This window comes from Leuresthes tenuis, unplaced genomic scaffold, assembly GCF_036924035.1.
Source record: "Leuresthes tenuis unplaced genomic scaffold, fLeuTen1.0.hap1 SCAF_13, whole genome shotgun sequence".
Lineage (NCBI taxonomy): Eukaryota > Metazoa > Chordata > Actinopteri > Atheriniformes > Atherinopsidae > Leuresthes > Leuresthes tenuis.
The window spans coordinates 8,560,902-8,582,007 of record NW_027325367.1 but is presented as its reverse complement, the minus strand read 5'-3'; the positions used below and the strand labels follow the sequence as shown (position 1 = coordinate 8,582,007).

The 21,106-nt window shown below is 40.3% G+C and overlaps 2 protein-coding genes across 2 annotated transcripts; one reads left to right on the top strand and one right to left on the bottom strand.

Annotated features, from left to right (window-relative positions):
• Position 1: 1 nt before the first annotated feature.
• atp6v1d (ATPase H+ transporting V1 subunit D) lies at positions 2–4,023 on the top strand. The gene is made up of 9 exons (XM_072362837.1): positions 2–252; positions 1,275–1,392; positions 1,817–1,896; positions 2,201–2,268; positions 2,362–2,406; positions 2,519–2,622; positions 2,833–2,899; positions 2,998–3,076; positions 3,292–4,023. The coding sequence occupies exons 1-9, from the start codon at positions 212–214 to the stop codon at positions 3,434–3,436; spliced, it is 747 nt and encodes a 248-aa protein (XP_072218938.1). The 5' UTR covers positions 2–211; the 3' UTR covers positions 3,437–4,023.
• A 615-nt stretch (positions 4,024–4,638) lies between these two features.
• pals1b (protein associated with LIN7 1, MAGUK p55 family member b) lies at positions 4,639–19,045 on the bottom strand. The gene is made up of 14 exons (XM_072362408.1): positions 18,844–19,045; positions 15,671–16,154; positions 14,153–14,361; positions 11,788–11,865; positions 9,792–9,911; positions 8,844–9,005; positions 8,497–8,574; positions 8,224–8,407; positions 7,160–7,228; positions 6,966–7,037; positions 6,189–6,350; positions 5,765–5,967; positions 5,350–5,460; positions 4,639–5,176 (listed from the first exon to the last, which is right to left on the bottom strand). The coding sequence occupies exons 2-14, from the start codon at positions 15,996–15,998 to the stop codon at positions 5,000–5,002; spliced, it is 1,953 nt and encodes a 650-aa protein (XP_072218509.1). The 5' UTR covers positions 15,999–16,154; positions 18,844–19,045; the 3' UTR covers positions 4,639–4,999.
• Between the last annotated feature and the right edge of the window lie 2,061 nt (positions 19,046–21,106).

Sequence of the window (21,106 nt, the reverse complement as noted above, 5' to 3'; positions counted from 1 at the left end):
CAGTCACATGACTAGAGACCAGCTGATCATCGCGGAGGGACAAGATCACGACCATTAGCTCGATCGGTGCACCTGATTCTGGACGAATAATATTTATTTGCTATCATATACACAAAGATTTACACATTAAAAATAAAACTAAGGTTAAGCTTTTCATTTCTCTGCGTGAGAGTATTCAGAAGACGGTCGTCATCGAGCAAAAGACGAAAAGATGTCTGGAAAAGAGAGGATCGACGTATTCCCCTCCAGAATGTAAGCAGCTTGTTTGCTTGCTAGTTGCTAACCAGCTACAGCTTCTTAACTAAACGAAATAACATTATTTTATTGAGTTATTGTTCTTCAGTCCCTGAGATTGAATATTTTCTGCATGCCTCGCCCATGAATGGATCACATTCTCGTTTTGCCCTTTCATTCAAACATAATGATAGTTCATAAGTGTGTATGGTTGCTGTATAAAAGAGGAAGAGTCATTCATGTATCATGTGATGTTTCTAACGTCGCATTTAAGTGTGAGTTCTTCATCTGTGACTTCCATCTGCAGTTTAAAGCGGATACATGGAAACACTGAGGACTGGCTCTGCTAATATTAAAGATAAAATTGCCATATCCATTACAACATGAGATGGAATTAGAAAAAGGGGATCTTAAAGTAAACGACTTGGTTTGTTTTCTTCTCCCTCAAGATGAATTTTTTTAATATACTGCCTGAAACTTTAATATCACAGCATGCCACTTTTAAAGACATTTCCAGCATTACACGTTGTATTGTTCAATCTTATTTTCATTGTTAAAAGATAAACTTGAATAACAATATCAAAATGCAGAGAATTTAGCATCTTAAGGTCAGTCAGCAAGGCACACATTCCTGAACTACACGGTGAGCAGTTTGATCCCTGTAGTTTTCATTTTAAGTCCAGTATGGACCGCCACAGTGAGAAAATTATCCAGGAATATGTTGAGCAACTTTCAGGTTTTAACTAACTGATGAGTTTTGTTTTCACACCTGTGTTCACAAGTAAGCTCAATAAAGAGGTCACACTACAAAAGCACATTACAAAAAACCAAAGAACATAATTTGGTCATGTAAAAGAGAGAAATAATATAGATAGCATAAAGCTAAGTAACACAAAATATGAAAATACAGAGTGGTTCGGTGAGTAATTCCAGAACATGAAAACTGTAACTTTGCCGTGAAATCTTGAGTGAGTATAATGCAGCGTGCAGATTTGAATAATAAAGCGTTAAACAGGTGTGCGTCTTCTGTGTGTTTGCAGGGCTCAGACCATCATGAAGGCTCGGCTGAAAGGAGCACAGACTGGCCGTAACCTGCTGAAGAAGAAAGCTGATGCCCTTTCCATGCGTTTCCGTCAGATCCTTCGCAAAATTATTGAAGTCAGTTGAAAATAACCGAAAACAGACTCTGTTCTCTGCTCTGTTTGCATGTTAGTCTCCAATCACGTTGGTGCATTTATTTAAAACTAATGCCATCAAATAGGACAGCAGTTATACAACTCCTTCTAACACTGACATGAATAATCTTTAGTTCTTGTTAAAACTCCAAAAGCCATTTATTTAACTTTCTGGTCATTGCACATGCTGTATGCTGAGCTGTTGCTGAAATTTAGAAACAGGATTGACAAGATAGGAGAGCAAAGTAACAAACTACAGCCTCTAAAATGACCATAAAGGTCATCATTACCTCATAAAGAAAATCTTAATGAAAGTGGGATGCTGCTTTTTCTCGCAATTTATGTTTGTAGGGTTAGAGCTTCTCAAAGTTGGCGTTTTCCCTTTAATTTTTCCTCTGCTCCTTTAGACTAAGACTAAGATGGGAGAGGTGATGAGAGAGGCGGCTTTTTCTTTGGCTGAAGCAAAGTTTACGGCTGGAGACTTCAGGTGAGAATGACAACAGGATGACCTTAGTGTTGGCTCGAGTTTGGTACATCTGAAACTTTTTTTTTTTTTTTAAAGCAGATTTGTTTTGTCCATAATTCTTTTGGCACCTTGGATTGTTTCGTGCACCCATCTCGACCTTTCTTTCATATTACTGTGATTTTCTTTCAAAATTGATCAATTGCAGGAATGTTAAACTCAGTCCTTTAAAGTACGAATGGATGGAAGTCTTTCTAAGTTTATTGTCATATTTAAACACTTTCTAATTGGACAAAACCATGTGACACTGACTCAATCCTGTCCACAGCACAACTGTAATCCAGAATGTTAACAAAGCCCAAGTGAAGGTCCGAGCTAAGAAAGACAATGTGGCAGGTTAGTTTTAAAGATATCGTCTTTTTTTTTTTTTTATCTTACACTGTTTTTGATGCGAAAGGTTCTTCACACACACTGAATTTATTCCCTCAGGTGTCACCCTTCCAGTTTTTGAACACTACCAAGAAGGCGGAGACAGTAAGTTGAGTCTAATTCCACTTTTTGCCGTGCGTCTGCATTGTTTCTGGATTAGTTTTAGTGCGTGATGAACAACAGAGAGCGCTCAGCCTTGCTGTTTGTGTCTTGTCAGGTTATGAGCTTACTGGTCTGGCCCGAGGAGGAGAGCAGCTCTCCAGGTTGAAGAGGAACTACGCCAGAGCTGTGGAGCTGCTCGTGGAGTTGGCCTCCTTACAGGTAGAGGGTGCTGTTGCAGATTCATGGTTGGTGTAGATTCTCAGTCATCCAGGTCATGGTCAAGCTGTAAGGATTTTGCAAATATGACATTGTGTTAGTTGTGTGCCTTTAAAGGTGAATTGACAGATGTTTAAGAAAAAAAAAAATAGATTAGATTTTTTTTCTAGGTGATCAGAAGTTTGACACCTGTTGCTCAATTTTTGTTTGCAGACATCTTTTGTCACTCTGGATGAAGCCATAAAGATCACCAACCGCCGTGTGAATGCCATTGAGCATGGTATACTCACACCTGACACACAGCTGAAGCCTTTGCCTTAAAGATCCTAAGAGAAAGAGTGTTACTGTAGCTTAAATCATCTTTATTCCCCCTTGCAGTGATTATTCCTCGGATCGATCGCACCCTCTCCTACATCATTACAGAGCTGGATGAGAGAGAACGAGAAGAATTCTACAGGTGACAACATTTTATTGCTGCATGATGAATTTCCTTCTTTTAACCTTTTGATTTAAAAAAAAAAAAAAAAAGAAGAAAGATTGTAATTGCAGAGGTGAATTGTCAGAGGTCAGATGCTTTCTGTTTACGATCACTTTAAAAAATGATCATTAAGCGTTGCCCTTCCAGTTGACTGGGAATTATCCCTCTTGTTTGGATTTTTTCTGCTTTGCCAGGCTGAAGAAGATCCAAGAGAAGAAGAAGCAGCTTAGGGAAAGGACTGAACTCGAGATTGCCGCCCGCCTGGCGGCGCTGGGTCCCATCGCAGAGCCCACCAACATGCTAACAGAGGAGGCGGATGAAGACTTGCTGTTTGAGTGAAGCGCTCTGCAGTTCAACACTCACCGGCTTCACTTATCATCCTATTTATTCGGTGCCTCACTGGCCATGTCTATGTCTTCTTATCCAAGAGATGGAAGGTTCTCTTTTCGTGCGAGTGTGTGTTCACGTCTGTGATCATTTGTTCTGTTGTTTAGTGCTGACAGGTAAAGGTTTTCACATGTGTACCTGTACAGGAACCAAGGTGTCGTCACACTTTGGTGTTACCCAAGAGGAAATCTACGAGACAAAGAGTCTAAAAAATTTAAGTAAATATCACAAAGAATATATAAGTGTGTTTACATGTGGTTTGCGAGCAAAATTAAAGCATTCCGTGACTGATCTACCTGTACATATTTTAGTTTTCTCAGTGTTTAGAGCCATTGCATGCTGTACAGCTTAAAATGGTTATAAAATTCAAAGAGTATGAATCTGTGTTGTGAAGGCCCGTCCTGGTACTGATTTCACATCATGGGGTTGTTACCCCACCGGAGGGTGTTTAATATTACAAATGTGACCCTGCTGTAAAATGTGGTGTGCAAGTCAACAAAGCCCAAAACATCATCAAAATAAAGATCTAAACATTGAAACATTGCTTGGATTTCTTGTTAAGATTAGTGTTCAGTGGCAGCTGGTTTGGACCAATATGCAGCATTTATCAAAAAATTGGGTTGTATTTGTGCCATAACACCAGAGCAGTCATTTTATTTAATAACTTCTCTGGCTTGAACAAAATGAACAAATAAGACCAGTTGTTCACATATTTGATTTTATTAACACTTGCAAAATTGTGCTTATAAATTACTAAGTACTGTGCAAAGAACCATCATAGTATTTGTTGGACTTATGCTAAACGATAGGAAGTTTTGTTCATAATATACTGGTAGAAAACAATCTCAGCAGTACTTTGCAGCATTACACACTGATGGTAATAAAGAACCTGCCAGAGCTAAGTGTTTTCACAGTAGAAATGAGACACAACATAATACTGACACTGGTGTTAAGAAAATACCCCAAAACCACACAGTTTACAGTAGATTTCTCTCTTCTGCTTCTGAATGAATGGAAGACGTTGGACTTTAAAGCACGAGCGATTCTTCAGTTTGGTACCTGATGAGGTTTCACTTTTTTGTTTTATCAGGAAGTCTTTTTAAGACTTACACCTCCAGCTGGATGTAGGTCCAAGGGTAAGGGTTAGGGTTAGGGTTAGGGTCAGGACACAACTGATAAAATATTTCACCCTTCTGCCAAGAAAACATATATTTACAGTGATAAATAATTATTTAGAATAGTATAGATAAATGATTTTGCATAAAACTGAGATCGTAAGACCTCCCTGAAGCGAAAGAAAACCAAAACATCCACACAAGACACATACATAAAAAAAAAAAAGTTAAAATTAAGAAACCGGAGTCCATCCCTGCAGCACGCTGTAACGACCGTGTCCTCTACAAACGAGGAAAATGTGCAAGCGAAAATCCAGTGACTTTTTATCACTTTCTGTCCTCCTCTGCTCTGTTAACCTTCATTGACCCTGAGACTCCTCATGAAGAGACGCAACAGCCTCTAGCACAGCCAGGATGTGGGCACCCACTGTGGCTCGGTGTCCAGTTTATCTATCAACCTGCGGAGCTCGTGGAACGCCTGGTCTGGATCCATGTTCACGATTGTTGCATCAAAGAAGTGGCCAAAATTGTGCTCCATCTCGCGGGCCTTTTCAATCACCTCCTTCAGCTCCTCTGGCTGTGCAGAGAAAATGGGACACGAAAGAATTGAAAGATTGATGTGGTGGTGACTCCTCTAAAGAGACGTAAACTTTGAAATCAAAAGCTGTGTTCTCTGTTTGTTATTTCATAAGAAGTCCTGCGAAGACAGTTGCGTTTCTTAACAATGTTTTCTTTCCTGTCAACTTTTACCTTAGGTGTTTTCCCCTCTGTGGCCAGCAGGGTGCGTAGTCGTTCCTGAGAAGGAGGCGCAATGAAGATGACATATGGCTTGAGGTTGGAGGATCTCAACACCCGCAGTGACTGACAGCAGGAAAACCAAGGCACGTACAAACAAATGAAAAGGACAGACCAAGATCAGAATATGTTAGACTATAAAACTGTACACAGAATAAAGGCAGCTTCTTTATTGACCAGACAAATAACACTTTTTTTTTCTATTTTGATCAACCACAAAATCTATGTAAGATTTATGTTTAGGAAATGAAAAGTTCTCATTATGTCCTGACAGGAGCACAGAGGATAAAGATGGAAAAAAATGAGTTTCGTGATTAACATGTTGGACAAAAATAACTGTCTTGACAGTAGAAAGTATTCGATGTCCTACCCTGGTGTGTAAGCAGAGCAAACAGATGCGTCCAGAATTGACGGCTTGCCGGACAGAGTCTGTGCTGGTGCCGTATAAGTTCTTCTCATACTCCCCCGACTCAATGAACTTCCCGGCTGCCAAGTCCGTTTCAAAGGCAGAGCGACTCACAAAATGGTAGTCACGTCCATTCCGCTCATGTATCCTCGGGTTTCTGGTTGTGTCTGAGCCATCAATAGGGATAGATAACTTTGAATTACTTTAAAAGATAAAGTTTTCAGATAATATTGGAATTCCTTGTTTGTGTGACATTAAGAAATGTGAAATGTGTAGCAGCCACAGCTGCAGAATTCAAATCCTTTGAATTCTTTTGTTCCTCGTGTAAAATCAGAGATTAACATCTGATAGGGCAATGTCCTGTTGCTTTGACAAAGCGTGGACTTACGTGGAACGGCGACGGCAAACTTCTCTGGTTCTATGGAAAGAAGCCTCCGACGCAGCTCATCGTGACCGCTGTTTGCCGGACCAATCATAGCTATGGGGCGTTTGCGATTAGCAGGTTGGTGGTAGAGGGACATCTCCTCGTAGGTCAGAATGTCATCGTAGTCTGAGGGACAGTTTGGGTGGGGGGGGTGTTAGTGAAACCTCCGTGACCTGCATACCAAATCACTCTGAGCTCTTGAGCTGCTGCTCTGCAACTACTTTTGACCTCTCTGAGAAGGAGAGTAAACACGCAAGAGATTTTAGGGATCAATAAAACACTACGCTGTTATCAGTCCTGTGTTTGTGCAAAAGTTTGGTCCTGCTCTAAATCTCTTCTTTATATGCAATCCTCTCAGCTCACTGTCAGCTACCCCTGGCCATCAAGCAGTGTGACTGGAACAGTGCATGTGCCAGTATTTGTCGGTACTATATGTGTTTCTATGTGTGAACCCTAAAATTGCATGTCCCTCGAAGCCATTTAAGCACCTGCTGATCCCGTCTGTGAAGACAGCTCTAATCTGACTTGTGACACAACAAGTCTGGACAAGCTGCTAAGAGAAAGACAAGGTGTGTCAACTTCAGCTTAAGTGTGGGCGTAATACTGACAGTGGTGTACATTTGGCAGCTGCCAAGTATTGAAGTGGTCTTTTCTAAGGTGGTAAATGAGCAACAGTGAGTCAAGTATGCAGAAAGAACTCAGTTCTCACACCACTAAAGACAAACATGAAAGAAGTCTTACCAGTAATTTTATTCAAGTTTGATGTGTTCCTCCGCTTCTGTTTCTTATTCTTCTTTGAACACCAAAGCTTCCCTGAACACGAAAATAAAATCAGCTTAAAGACACACGACTTCCTGCTTTTACAACGCTTAGAATGTTTGTGTTTGCAGGTCATATCTTGTTTGCAAATGACTCTGTGTCTCAACACTTCTTACCTTGCTGCTCCTGACTGCTGTCTATTATCGTCTTCTTTAGGGTCTCTCTCTGTTGCAGGAAACTTTTACCTGACAGAGGAAAACGTTTCAATATATCTTTTAAATTCAAAATAAATAAAAAAAAAAACATTTTTACATTTTGTAGGTCTGGGGTCGTTTCTTTTTCTCTTCCTCGACACAATGAGGGAAAAACAAAACGACGTCCAACTTTCCATTTCCAGTGCTTAACCACGTTTCCTTCCACCCACAACAGGCTTTGGTCAGAGAGTAATCGCAAATAATTCCAAGGTGTTTGCTTTAATCTGCTGTCTGCTTTAATCTCATTGGCACGGTTTTATCAGCCAGAGGGCAAACCATATAAACGAAGCTACTGCGCACAACATTTTTTTTGTACCTCCAGCCAGTAGTTTATACTGCTTCTTTCTTTTTTTTTTTGTTGTGATGTTGATCAGCTCGTCATATCATTCCTGTCTGCTGGTTAGTGGAAGCAGGCTGTAGTCATGATGGTCATCTGAATCTCTGGGTCAGAATTCTGACCCAGGTTAATCTTTGCTCGCAAAACGTCATAGAACCTGTCATGATGCTGACAGGCGTGATGCTGGATAACCACTCTGGAGCCATGGCACGTAACACCATGACTGCTTTGTGTTAGTCGTCCTTTGTCTGACACAGCCCAAAATTACAGTGTAAACCCATCCAGCTTAGAACATTTGTGGCATGCACATTGCACAGGGTTTGGAATTACTGTTCACGCACTGCAAATAACAGGATGTACATCACACAGTTTACAACTACATGAGTTTTAGAGCGATGACATGCATACATTTTGGTTTTAAACAGTCTTAAACAGCCTTCTGCAGTTCCTCTTTGTTATGTGTTTGTCATCTGTACCAGGAAAGTTCATTTATAATGGAATATGAATACAAAAAAATAAAATGAAAAGTAAAAGCAAAGATGATTAATTTTACAATAATCTGCATGAAAAAAACATCAAATATTAAAAGATTGTTGCCCGAAAGAGCAATACACCATTTACTGAAATTCAGTCCAACTCTGATTCCTACCTGGAATGAGTCCAGCCAGGGGCTGGTTGTCCTCATCTCCATCCCTGTAGGCCTGCCACCAGTTAGGATCATCCTGGCTAATAACATGGAGGATGTCACCCTTCTGGAAGGACAAACCCAGCTCCCGACACGGCACAAAGGGGTCATCAGAGGGATCGTAGTCAAAGTGAGCACGTACGTGAATCTGAGGAGAGGGTTTACAACAACAGGGTTGATGTGGCATCCACGCCAACAGGAGTTCTCACGCAAATACGTACACTGTTAGAGACTTACCACAGTCTGTCTGTGAGGGGCAGGTTTAATCTGAGAGCTCGGGATGAGCAGGAAAGTCAGAGTGCCCTGCATTTGTTGCTGTCAAAAAAGATGGTAATGTATAAATTAAACATGTCGGGGATACAGTTCAATAAAACGCTTCTCTTTAAGGTAATGTATCCATATAGAGGTTCGAACATTAAGCAACATTTTATTACTTTGTATTTTGCATTGTAAGAGATTTTAGATGCACCATAACAAAGCCAGGTAAAATAAAATGAATTTACAGCAAACTTACTGTTCCATAAAATATCATAAATAAAACAGCAGTGGAAGTTACTGGACACTATTTTCACAATGATCCTCACCAGCAAGTCATGGACTTCATTGATATGTTTTCCACGAATAGGAATCCCGTTGATCTCCAGGATCTCATCTCCCTCACTGAGGAGGCCACTCCGCTCTGCTGCCCCACCTTTCACCACACGGCTCACCACCACACTGTCCATGTCATTCCGTACTGTTGCACCCTGATGACCACGTACACATTAGACAGATGACAGGAATGTTCAAACACAACAAGCAGCAACACGTCTCAAATAGATAATCATAACACTGAACAGATAAGCAAGTTTAAAAGCAGGAGGAGAGGAATCCCAAATTTGATACTCAGACTCAGAAGCATTTTGCTGCTCTTTTGGTTAGTGGGTACTCTGACGTCCAGTTGATAAATGGGGGAGAAGTCTGACAATACGAGCTGAACTTAAAAACTGACAATCCATTCATCCATTTTTCCCGTTTTATCCTGTTACACAGGGTCACAGGTGTGCTGGAGCCTATCCCAGCTGTCACTGGGCAAGAGGCAGGGTACACCCTTTTCAAGTCGCGCATCCATCACAGTCAACACAGGGACAAACGCTCACACTGACACCTACGCTCAATTTGGAATGACTAATTCATTTAACATGCAGACTGTGTGAGGAAGCCAGAGTACCTGGAGAAAACCCACATAGGCTTGGGCAGAACAAGCAAACGCCACACAGATGCCCCAGCTCATATTGAAAAAAGGGAACCTTCTTGAAAAACAGCAAAACTTGTCAATGCTGCTAATGAATCATATTTTGCAAGTGTCAGGGACTCATTTATTCCCTGTTTTTTCTTTGTACATTTAAATAACTACATCTCTAAATGTTCTATCAATTCCCAACTAGAGTTTTTGAAGATAAGCCCAACTATTTCTGTCTCTTATAGACTTCAAGTGCTGATCAATAACAGTTAAATGTCAGTTATAAAGCATAAAAGTGATGACGTCTTACCAGCGGAGTGTCTCTGGCCTTCTCCAGCCGCACTAGTTTAACTGTCTCTCCAAGGTACTGCGTCACATTTTCCTCAGCCATTTCTTGCTCTGCCACAGTGTCATGTGCCTGCATCAGTGCCTGCGACATGAGCACACAGAGAGTAACATACAGTACATGGACACAGACAAACGGTTTGTACATTCAGAAATTTACAAAGATGTAATGGACAGAAACACAGACAGAGGAAAATGGTAAGAGGCAGCATGAGTCAAAGACAATGAATAAGGCATGCTTGCCTTTACAGCAGCTCTGGTTGGCATGGGAATAAAGTGATCACAAAGCAAGCGAAAAGTTTAAAGAGGAGTGACACAAGTTTTCTTAGATACACACCTGCCACCAAAACCCTACCTCACCCTCATCTTTACAAACAAGGACAGTCAGCAAACCCACCTCTGCGCAACAAATAAGACAGAGATTGCTCCCTCACCTCATTTAATGTGACAAGCGCTCTATACCCCACAATTAATAACTGTCAGTCCAAATTATTTTCTTTATCCTGCTGCAAAGGAGATAAGAGAGCAGAGGTTGAGCTAAGCTTCGGTGTACACACAATCCACCACCATCAATTATCTAACGTCCTTAACTTCCCTGCTCCAGAGGAAACTGTGCCCCAGAAAACAATGAAAGTGAGACAAGTGGAGCAGAGGGCCCCACTGTCCTCTCTCACATACCACCATAAGTTTAGCCTATGAAGTTGTTTAGCTGTACAACTAGGTGATTCATGTGATTCTGTGCTCCCTGCAGAGAAACTGGCATAATCTGTTCCAATTTCTGTACCACGAGGCAGGCTTACATCTCATCACACTACCCCTGCTGGCTACATAGTTCCGACTCAGTGGAGGGGTTAACGGGACTGTGGGGGTTGGGTAGTCCACATGGTCACATGGGTCAAGCATGGGACCCCTGGCACTCCATTGCCATGGCTTTTCAACTGTAAAATCACAGCAGAGTCAAACACCTGAGGACTTTTCTCACCTTGCTACCTCGCTAATGGACAATGGCAGCTTACACTGCGACTCCACCTCTCCTACAAAACAATCACTGGAGCTTAAACTGACAAAGGTAGTTTCAAGTCTCTTTAAATAAATACAATTTGGTTATTTTTACGCGGACACAAAAAATGCTAAGCAGTAACTGAATAGTTAACTAAAATCAGGTGCATAGTGATAAGTTTTCACACCTAAAAATAACGCCAGTAGCGGCAGCTTTCGGCAATACACTGAGGTATAAACAGTTAACAGGTTAAAGCCAATTAAAACGTCATGAAACTCAACTATAGACATGTTGTAACAAGTAGACAAAATAAGAAAGTTCAGCATAGGGCTTCTCCAACACACCAAACACTGCGATGTAGTTTGTGACTATAGGCTAAAGACTGATGAGCACTTTACTAGACCACTGACATCAATCACTCAATAAAAGGAAGGACTAGTTGACTGGTTAACACATTTGTCAACTGAAACCTCAAAAAAATCCATAACATGAATGTTTCTTTAAGGATTTAATCTTCTAAATTACCACCTGCCATGCCTAAGTGACCTCAATTTCAGTTTTACCCAAAGCAACTTTAGAGGAGAGGAACACATTGGGGTCCAGTGGGATTCATTATCTTGCCCAAGGATACCTTGCTTTGTAGACTGGGGAAGTTGGGGATCCAACCAGCAACCTTTCGACTGATCTACCTCCTGAGCTACCGCCGTTCTTGAGCAAATCAATAGTTCCACCCAAATATGATACATTAAAATACATATGATAGCAATAACCCCGACCTCTAACCTGAATTACCCTTTTGGAAATAGTCCCATGTAACATTAATTACATCTACAGTCGTCCAATTATTAGAATATTAACTAAAGTAATGAGTTGACATGTGGGGCTCTGCTGACTTGCTGAGCCACACTGGAACTGCCCTATAATCAGATGGAAAGTCACATAAGGAAAGTTGATCTCTGACCTGCAGATGAGGATTGGTGAGCAGGGCTCTGAGCTCCAAACCCTCCTCCTGTTGGCTCGATTGGAGAATCCTCTGAACCTAAACAAAGACCCATTACAGTGAAATAACTCTGCCACTAAGACCTCTAATACCTGCAAGTCACAAGAAGTAATTAAGGATTATTTTACAACTTTAAACAAGTCAAGAAAAAACACATGCGTAATCTGTTATTTCATCACTCACCTAAACTGTATTCTTAATATTTTAAGCCTCAAGTCACCAAAATCCAAGAATGGGCATTTGTGACATGTTTTTCTTCTTTTATTTCAGCCAGATTTGAGTTTACACTTACAGCACACGTGTACTGTCTGCGTGACATTGTAAAGATACATTTTACATTGTGTTGTGGTGATTCCTAAAATTTCAAACTGTACATTGACACCTGAAAGCAGCATGGAGTTGGGACCCCTTCCCTCGACAAACTGCAGAGAAGACTTTCAACTTTTCACATGCCATCTTTGCTCCATTTGTATCCAAACAAAATACATCTAAAAATGTTTTAATTGCCTACAATCATGACCAATGACATAACCCAGCTTCTTTCATCATCGTGCGCTCTGCTTTGTCATTGCATTGTGTTATATTTTCCAGGTTGGTGCACATACACATATAGGGTGCTCAGACATTGCTTATTTAAAGTAAGACTTCCACATTGCAGCTGCTACCAAAGCAGGCTGCTACTCTTGAATGAATAATAAAAAAAAATCCATTTCATTGTTTATGCTTCTGACTTAATGTTGTATTTAATCAATTTGACAAGCATAAAGTAGCAAAGCTCCCCTCTGAACAACACCACGCTACATTTCTGGAGCAAAGCTTTTACAGACTACTACTCTGTTGCTAAATCATGTGGTTCTTGTGTTGTCAGCATGCAGGTTGGCGTTCCTTCACCCTGTCCTTCTGCCTCTTCATCTCTTGTTCAGAGCTTAGTTCATCCATTACACTAATCAAAGCTCTCACAAACAAGGTGACGCACTTTCCCCTCCCCCCCCGGCAGTGCTGCACCTCAGCCTACACTGCTGTAAGCTGCTGGAGTTTCTTTTTCTGGCCTTTGTCCTGCGGTGTGCTGCACCGCTCAGCCAGCAACGAGGGCTGCTGGGAGATTAGTTTACACAATGGTCAATGTGAGCGTCACACAGCACAGCCACTTAGTTTAGACACACAGCAGCTCAACTGTGAGTCCCTGGTGTGCAACTGCATATATTGATTTACTGTCCACAGAAAGACATTGTGTTGTGTGTATTTGTGTGAGGCAAAACACATCATCACACCCAGCCTATTTAACTTCAAACCAATCGTGTCATGACTGGAATAGCAGCTCTGTAGCACTTCTGCTCACTGTCCTTTGAATGACTTTTACATCTGGCATCATCTGAACTGCGCTGATGTTACATTGACTAGACGCCAACACTAATCTTAACGTGGTGCCTTTTGTGGGTGTAGCTTGTCACAGATGTATGGGGGTTCTAAGTTACCCATAACAAACCATATCACAATTTCTGTCGTCCTACAAGGGCTGTGCTGCATGACAGGCTGCATTCGAACACTTGCTCACTTCACAAGTCAAGTCAATTACTGTCGCTTTGCTTCAGCACAGACTAGCTGGCTGGTGTTTTGTCTACAGGGAAGTCAAGTGTGGCAGATTCCCTGAAATGGCTTCTTGCTTTCTGTCACTTTCTATGCTCGAGCTCTGAAGGCACCACTCTCATTCATAATTTAAATAAGAAAAATCAACTGGTCAAGGGGGAATCTTATAAAATACGCCTTTTTTTAATGGTATTTAAGAGCAAACAAAATACCCAACTTGTTATCTCTTTTTACTCCCAAAATTTTCCTTCCTTATTTCTTCCTTTTCGTCCTTAATCCTGATCTCTCACATTTGTTTTAACACATCCTTGCTAACCACAAGATCATTTGCATGTCATAACAATTCAGTAAGTCTTCTGAGCTGCTTCGTGGAATTAATCATCACATCAAAGAAATATTTTTCATGCTGTCTTGAGGTTGTTCAGTGGCTTTACTCACAAAGATGCTTACAAAGTAACTAACATAATCCAAACCGCTGATTGGCAGACACACTGCAAAGTGCAGAGTGAGCACATTTATGCCTGCACGCTCTGTGGAGACCATTCTTGGTTTCATGAGGTACAGAACTGGTTTTGTGGCAAAAGATTAATACTTTGGTCCATTCTAGTCTGTTTTATTTTCTGACTGAGACTTTGTTAGTGCTGTGAATGCTTTCATCTGCAAAATCAATATACCCATCACTCTAAACTATATTAGCTAGCGGAGTAAAAATTGCTGGAAAATGACCAATGTGCGTTACCTCCTGGCAGAGGTCCTGTGCTTGTGCAGTGAGCGGTGAGGTGGGACTGACTCTGCTCATCTGCTGGGACAGAGCAGTGTAGATCGAGTAGGCAGTCTTGAATTCCTCCTTGGTAAGGAGCTGCATTATCAGATCCACATCCTGTTGGCTCTGAGTGTCATTCAAGCAGTGCTGTGCCAACCTCAGAGCCTGCAGCAACTCCTCCAGTTCTGACAAAGAGAAGCAATGCTTGGGAAGGTGCAAATCAACAAAAATCTGGGAACATTTAATCCTTTACGATATGAAAGATGTTTCAAAAAGAGCAATGTGCCTGAATAACCCCCAGTGTCCACAGCTAATCACACTTATATGTACAAATTTTATTCCAACAGGAAACACGCTGTCTTTTATCATATGAGCCATGTTAATTATGAGACAGAGTCCCTTATTACACTACAATGGACATAATTTAGTTTTTACCTCCTTAATATGACATTTTAATTAATATTAGAGGCAACTTTGCCACCGATTGCTGCTAAGTCTCAGGTAATATAGGTAGCTACTTGATATTTTTCCATAAAACATAGTTGATGATTCCAAGAAACAGAACTTGAAAGTAATTATTCTAAGAGCCACAGCAAAAGAAAAAATTCATTCAGTACGATGTTTCTGCAGTTGAGATGTTAAACTTTGCTCCTTCGCCACCAGCAGACGAGTCTTCACTTTTACTCAACTCGTACTTTTTCTCCAGGTCAAAGCTTGCAACGTTATTCCAAATTCCAAGACATTTCAAAGAGTTTATTTTCTATAGTCCGTCTGCAGAAACTGAATGAAATAATTTACACTCCACAGAAATCTTTAAAATTCAAGAACAAAGTTTGCAGTTGAGTGGCTAGAAGTTGGCTTGAACCCAACATTTGTTTTAGTAATTCTATCTTAAGTGATTTTAGAGTAAGACTAAATAAGACTGTATTGTTATGACCGTATTTTGTCTCATACCAAATGTGAAAACTGTTAAATCAGAGAAGGTGCCAAGTCAGACATGTCAGGGCCCTCAGTGTGCCGTCTCCAGGGAAGTTGACTGTTTTCTTAAGCAGTAAAAAAATCCTATATTTCCTGAATTGTGTAGTTTTCATAATGACGACAATATTTTTTGCACATAAACTAATCAACACAGCGGACCATCTTGTTTTGAATATAACATCATACCTTTGTATTGTCGTTCTGCTGCTGAAAATATTATTTCTCTTTAATGTGAGCACTAATGGATTTTGTGTTGAGTTCAACTAACCAATGAGAACAGTGGACAGCCCTTAAAACACACCACCCTCCACCATCCCTGCCTTCTGCTCTGCCCCTTCAATAGTCATTGTTTCCACTCCTTTTGTTTTCTCAGATTTTTTCTAAAACCTCACAACTCTCTATTCTTCTCCAAGATCCGCAAGCTTCCTCCTGCTTCAAACATCCCTTCCTCCATTCAACCTCCTTGACCCTCGTAAACGCTTCTCATCGCTCACTGCCCTCCTCCTCTTAACTCACCAACTACAGGATCCGGGGAGCTCATGTCTTTGGTAGCATTTTCCTTCCCCTCGAAGGTGGGATTGTCAATGCCCACCTTAGGGTTCTGTGACAGCTTCTTGAGCCTCAGAGAAGCATTGGGGTCAATGTCATGCTTCCCCTTGCTGTCCTCTTCTCTCTTCTTCCTCAGCTCCTCTTGGTAATGCTGGATTCTCTCCATATGAGCACTGCAGTGTGGAGGTTCTACAAGGCTACCTTCCTCTCCGGGACAGTCCACAGCCCTCTCTCTGTGGTTCACGGCCAGACCAGAGGCCTCTTGCACATAACCGTTCATATGGGATGTAATCATCCCTGAAGCAGTGGTGCACAGTTCAAACCACCACAGTATTTCCTGAGGTCTACTGGAGCATTACAAGGAACTACAGCTGAGACTGCTCAACTCATGAGTCATAGTACACAAGTGTAAGATGTCCTCCTTTTTCTCCTCTTTTTGTGATCTTTCGCCCTGAAATACAAACAGAAAAAATATTCATGTATTTTTTCCAAATAACAATCAAAATTTAGAAAGAATTAGATGTAATTTTCACTTGTTTATCATCGCTTTCATCAATCAATTCTTAAAAGTAAAACAAAAAACTGTATCTGACAGGACTCATTCTCAGATATCATGCAGCAGATAGGAGGCTACACCAACTAAGTCATTGATCATTTAAAGGAAAACACGAAGAAACTCTCCATTAATATTTTCCTAATATCTCACACAGACTGTAAATTATCAGCCTGATACAACTTCATTCTCAGAAACCAGCACTTTGTTGTGCGTCTCTACAGAAAACAAACACAAGGTCTATACATTTCACACACTTTCATAAACGGTTACAAGAAGAAGAAGAATTTAGTCAAAGCCCTAATGTATATCAGTTCTTTTCAGTTGATTACTGATAACTGACACATATCCCTGTTTTTACATCCTTAATACAATGCATAAAGCAACAACTTTGCTAACATTTTATAACACTGATATTTATGAACAAAACTGTAAACTGGTGACACATGAAATTAGATTTTTTTTCTGTCATCCACAGTATAAGCCTCTATGTAATTTCAGCTAAAAAAGTAGTGTCCTCATCAGTTTAACAGACCTTTTCTATGGTAGAAATTGTGACTTAAGGCCGCAACATAGAGGAAGTTTAGCTTTTGTGCGTGCTACACTGTAAAATGTCTACAGATTACTTCACAAGTGGTGAATAAGTAGCATGTTCGTGCACGTTAACCTCGTCCTCTCTCAACAGACCTAAGACGGCACAGAATGTTAAAATTCTTCAGCCTTAAAAGACATGAGTACATTTTCTACAAACTCACAGACATGCTGAGACTTCATTTTACTGCAATAAAGAGAAAGAAACATCACCATTATTTTATCCTCCTTCCAGCGGATTGTGTGCTGATCAGGACCAACGATTACTCCTATCTGCTACCATCTATCACACCACTAATCCAGCTCCTAACATGGCAAGCTTTTCTGGCCTCAGTCACCTTAAATCCCCTTGGTCCAGCTCTTGCTGCCATTTGCTGGGCACACCTGTCTCTAATTGTCTAAAGGAACAGCTTAATGAAAATATCCATCACTAACTGACTGAAAGCACGGATGCCTGAATAACTAAATAAGTATGTCCAAGATATTACAGAGTATCTAAATGTAATACACGACAAACAGATAATAATTACTACCTGATCAGCTATGGCTGTGTTTGTTGTGGATTACAATCTAGTTCTAAGGATGGTTCATGCTTTTATCTGAATTTGAAAGTTAAACATCTATCATTTAGAGCATAATATAATTTTACAATGACATTAATACATGGCAGGCCTGACACATATAATGTTTACAGAATTTGGAGGTACTTTCTGTATCATACTACCCTCATTGCCTGTTTGCCAGTCAAGATAGGAACAGGGATAATAGTGATACGCAGCACTGTTGCTGAAAAGCCACTTTTGACGCTCATGAAATAAAGTTCAGTCATGTCTCCCAGCACCAAATGGCAGCCCCCCTTTTTTAACCAACTCTCCATGCCTAATTACGTCTGGCAAGCCTATCCTCACGCTTCCCAAACCCCTCCCCTATACAAGCATTTAGCTGCGTTTAGAGTCGCAGCGTACTGCTGACAAACAGCAGAGACTGCCAGCAGACCATCTGTTCCTGTGGGCTTAATTAAGCTTGGGATCTCATGCTTTACTGTAGCTCAGTGGCTACAGCAGCACTGAGAGAAATGCTGGGAAGGTAGAGAGACACCTGGGTAGAAGTGTGAGAATGAATGGCAGCGCACACATTCACCTTGACACAAGGCAATGTAAAAAGTTTGGCTCAGCTTGCATACTGTACGGGAACCAAGTTTCGGGGTCTCTGCAGAGTCACAGGGATTAGTCAATAATCACATCATATGCTTAGAAATTAGACACAAAGTATAGACTTATCCACTATTTGCAAAGACTTTAGGGGGCCAAACTCACAAAATCCTTATGCTTCACGTTAATGTACAATAAATCCAGATTTTAAGTAGTGAGAAACTCCAGGGGGTCCCTGGAAAATGTTTGTTAGACGTTCTCAGCATAGGTGTTTTGGAATACTTTGAAATTAGATGGCTTCCTACTCTTGTATAACTATTGTGACCTATGCAGCATTTACTTCTGTGATGGCCCTCAGACTGGTATTAATCTTCTTTTTGTCACAAAGGTTTCAAACATATGACTTCAGAAGTGACTTCTTCATGATTACTTTATTACTATCAAGTTTGCTGCATGGCAAAAAGTTGAAATTCGTAATTTTCTGGCTCAATTAAGAACAGCTCAGAGCTTAAATAGCTAGAGGCTGGTTGAGAATAACTGCAATGAGAGTCGATGTAGAGGCGGAAAAAAGACCAAAGGAAATACAGCGACTCACCTGAGGTACTGACATAGTTACGTTTTAAGCAGTCTTACAAAAGATGTAGCAAATTCATGCATAGCAGAAACAACAGACCCACTCCACACGCTTCAAATAAACACGATTCGTATTTTGAACATGCAAAATTGGATTCAATATTTGTATTTGGCGCAAACGTGACAATAACAAGAGACTTAGCTTAGTAGCTTTGTACCGCTAACTGCGTAGCTTAACGGTAGCTGTCCCGTAACAGACCGCGTCTACTCACCCCTCCTAAAACAGCGAGCTGAATGGATTTTGGTGAAAAAAAATGTTTTTCTTTCGCAATCCGGCGTCCGAAGAACATGTATATAGTTCACGCACGGATGAGGAGGAAAAGATGAACTTCTCTCCTGCTCTTCACAGGAGCGCGCTGCGGAGAGTCCCGTACAGGAACAGTCGGGACACTTGTAGCCATTGCTGTTGGTGAAACTGCGCCAGTTGTTTTGAGTCGTCTCCCTGGCAACACTCTGACTCCACAGCGCCCCCTCTCCGTTAGACACGTAATGACCATACTTTACACAATACAGCCTGCACGTGAGGTAGGAACTTTTAGCACTATTAATTAAAATGTTTTAGTGCAACATGGTAAATACACTTTATACAATCCAAGCACTCAAAATCACACTAATATTTATCTCGGTGTCAAAATAAACTTAATCTACAAATAAGTAATAAGAATTACGTTACTCAATGATCCATTTAATTATTAAAACTTGTTTGTAATTAAAATTCAATAATTGGTCGTTTAATTTGTGAGCATCACTTTAATGTTGGTGTAAAAGTGATTCTGATTTCAACTATCACCTCATAATCTAGTGGCCAGTTAAATGAAAAAAAAAAAATACAGACACACCATATTTTAATTCCAAGGTTTGACATATAACATTATGAAATATCACGTTATCCTTACAAAATCATAAGATTAGTTTAATACAGCCTCTGATGGACAACATATACATGACATATTTCATATTCATTTCACAAAACTAAGCAAAAATGACAAATAAGTGTGAAAAATTAAGCCCATTCTTTTTTTTCAAATCCACATGTGACCACCTCAAAAAAAGGTTTTGTCAGTTTGCTGGTGTAGAGGATTCAAGTGCGTGTTAACACAATACCAGAAAGAGGAGAGACATCAGCAGCGATCTTAGAGAAGTAATTACAACTGTCCTTTAATCATTATCTGTTGATAGTCCCTGGATTGCTGCTCTGCATTTTGAACCATATCTTGTTTTTTCATATTGTTACTAGTTTTAGTTTTGTTCCTTGTGTTTCCTAGTAAGTTTCTTTTGGTGGTTTATTAGCTGTGTTTTTTTTTATTTATCCTTTACATACCCTTTGATTGTTAGGTTCAGGTTTGCATTCCTACCTGGTAATAAACTTGAATTCGGAATTTAACTTCTCCTCACTCCTGAGTAAACCATCACAGATATTATAAAGTGTAGTCAAGCAAGGAACAACCATTTTCCTTTTATAATGTCACTGAATTCACCGCTTATTTTTTTCACCTGAGCAGTTGCAAATCACTTTTTAGGCTTGACCGTAATAATATAAGAGGTAGACTTTACCTTTTTATTGTTACCATGTTTATTGTTACCATGTACAGAGGACATTGGAAATATATATTACAAAATAATAATAACAGCGTGGTGGTGAAACTTAAAAAAGCCATCATAGTGTTTTTGTTGTTCTAGCTGCATTCCTGAACATGACCAGGACCCCAACTGTCCATCTGTACCAAGCTTTATGCTTTTATGTAAAAGTAAAAACTGGCAGAAATGTTTCACATTCGGCGAGATTTTAGTACTATTTCTCTATCAGTTTAACCTCCACTTACACACAGTACATAAATGCAAATGACAGTTTCCACATTAGTTTCTTCTGGCAGGCTTTAATTATTACCTAATCATCTCATTTACCTTTCCATCCCAATGGCCTTAATTAGCTCAGTATATTCAGGAAAATTAGACACTCGTGGTATCCTCTAATAAATAAACACACTTAGTGCACTTCAGGGTATGAAGAATTTGCTGTTATTTTCTACAATCGTCTTCACAGTGATCCCCTTACATTTAACACACTTTATACACTTCTGCATAGATGAATGTCGGCGTTCTTGTCACGGCACTATTAATCATCTCCAGCTAATGGGATCTGCTGTCATTTCACCTTGCAGAGAAGAACAGAAACTGTCTAATCTCATGCTGCCTCTAAAAAACCTTCACGAAAGCCCAGAGCTGCCTTTTTTCTGCTGCTTTTTCTATTAGGTTAATCCTTTCTGACACCTCTGCGCTTAACCTCTTTCTCTCGTTAGACTCTCTTCTGCCAGTTCCCAAATCTTGAATACTTAGAGACAGACAGTGAAAATCTCTTATGGCTTGCAATGATTCATTTCAGTGCATATAATTTTTCTTTTTTTATCTAAGGTGCAGCGATAAAAAAAAGTGCTCAGATGTAAGGCAGGAGTAACAGTACAAAAGTGAAAATGG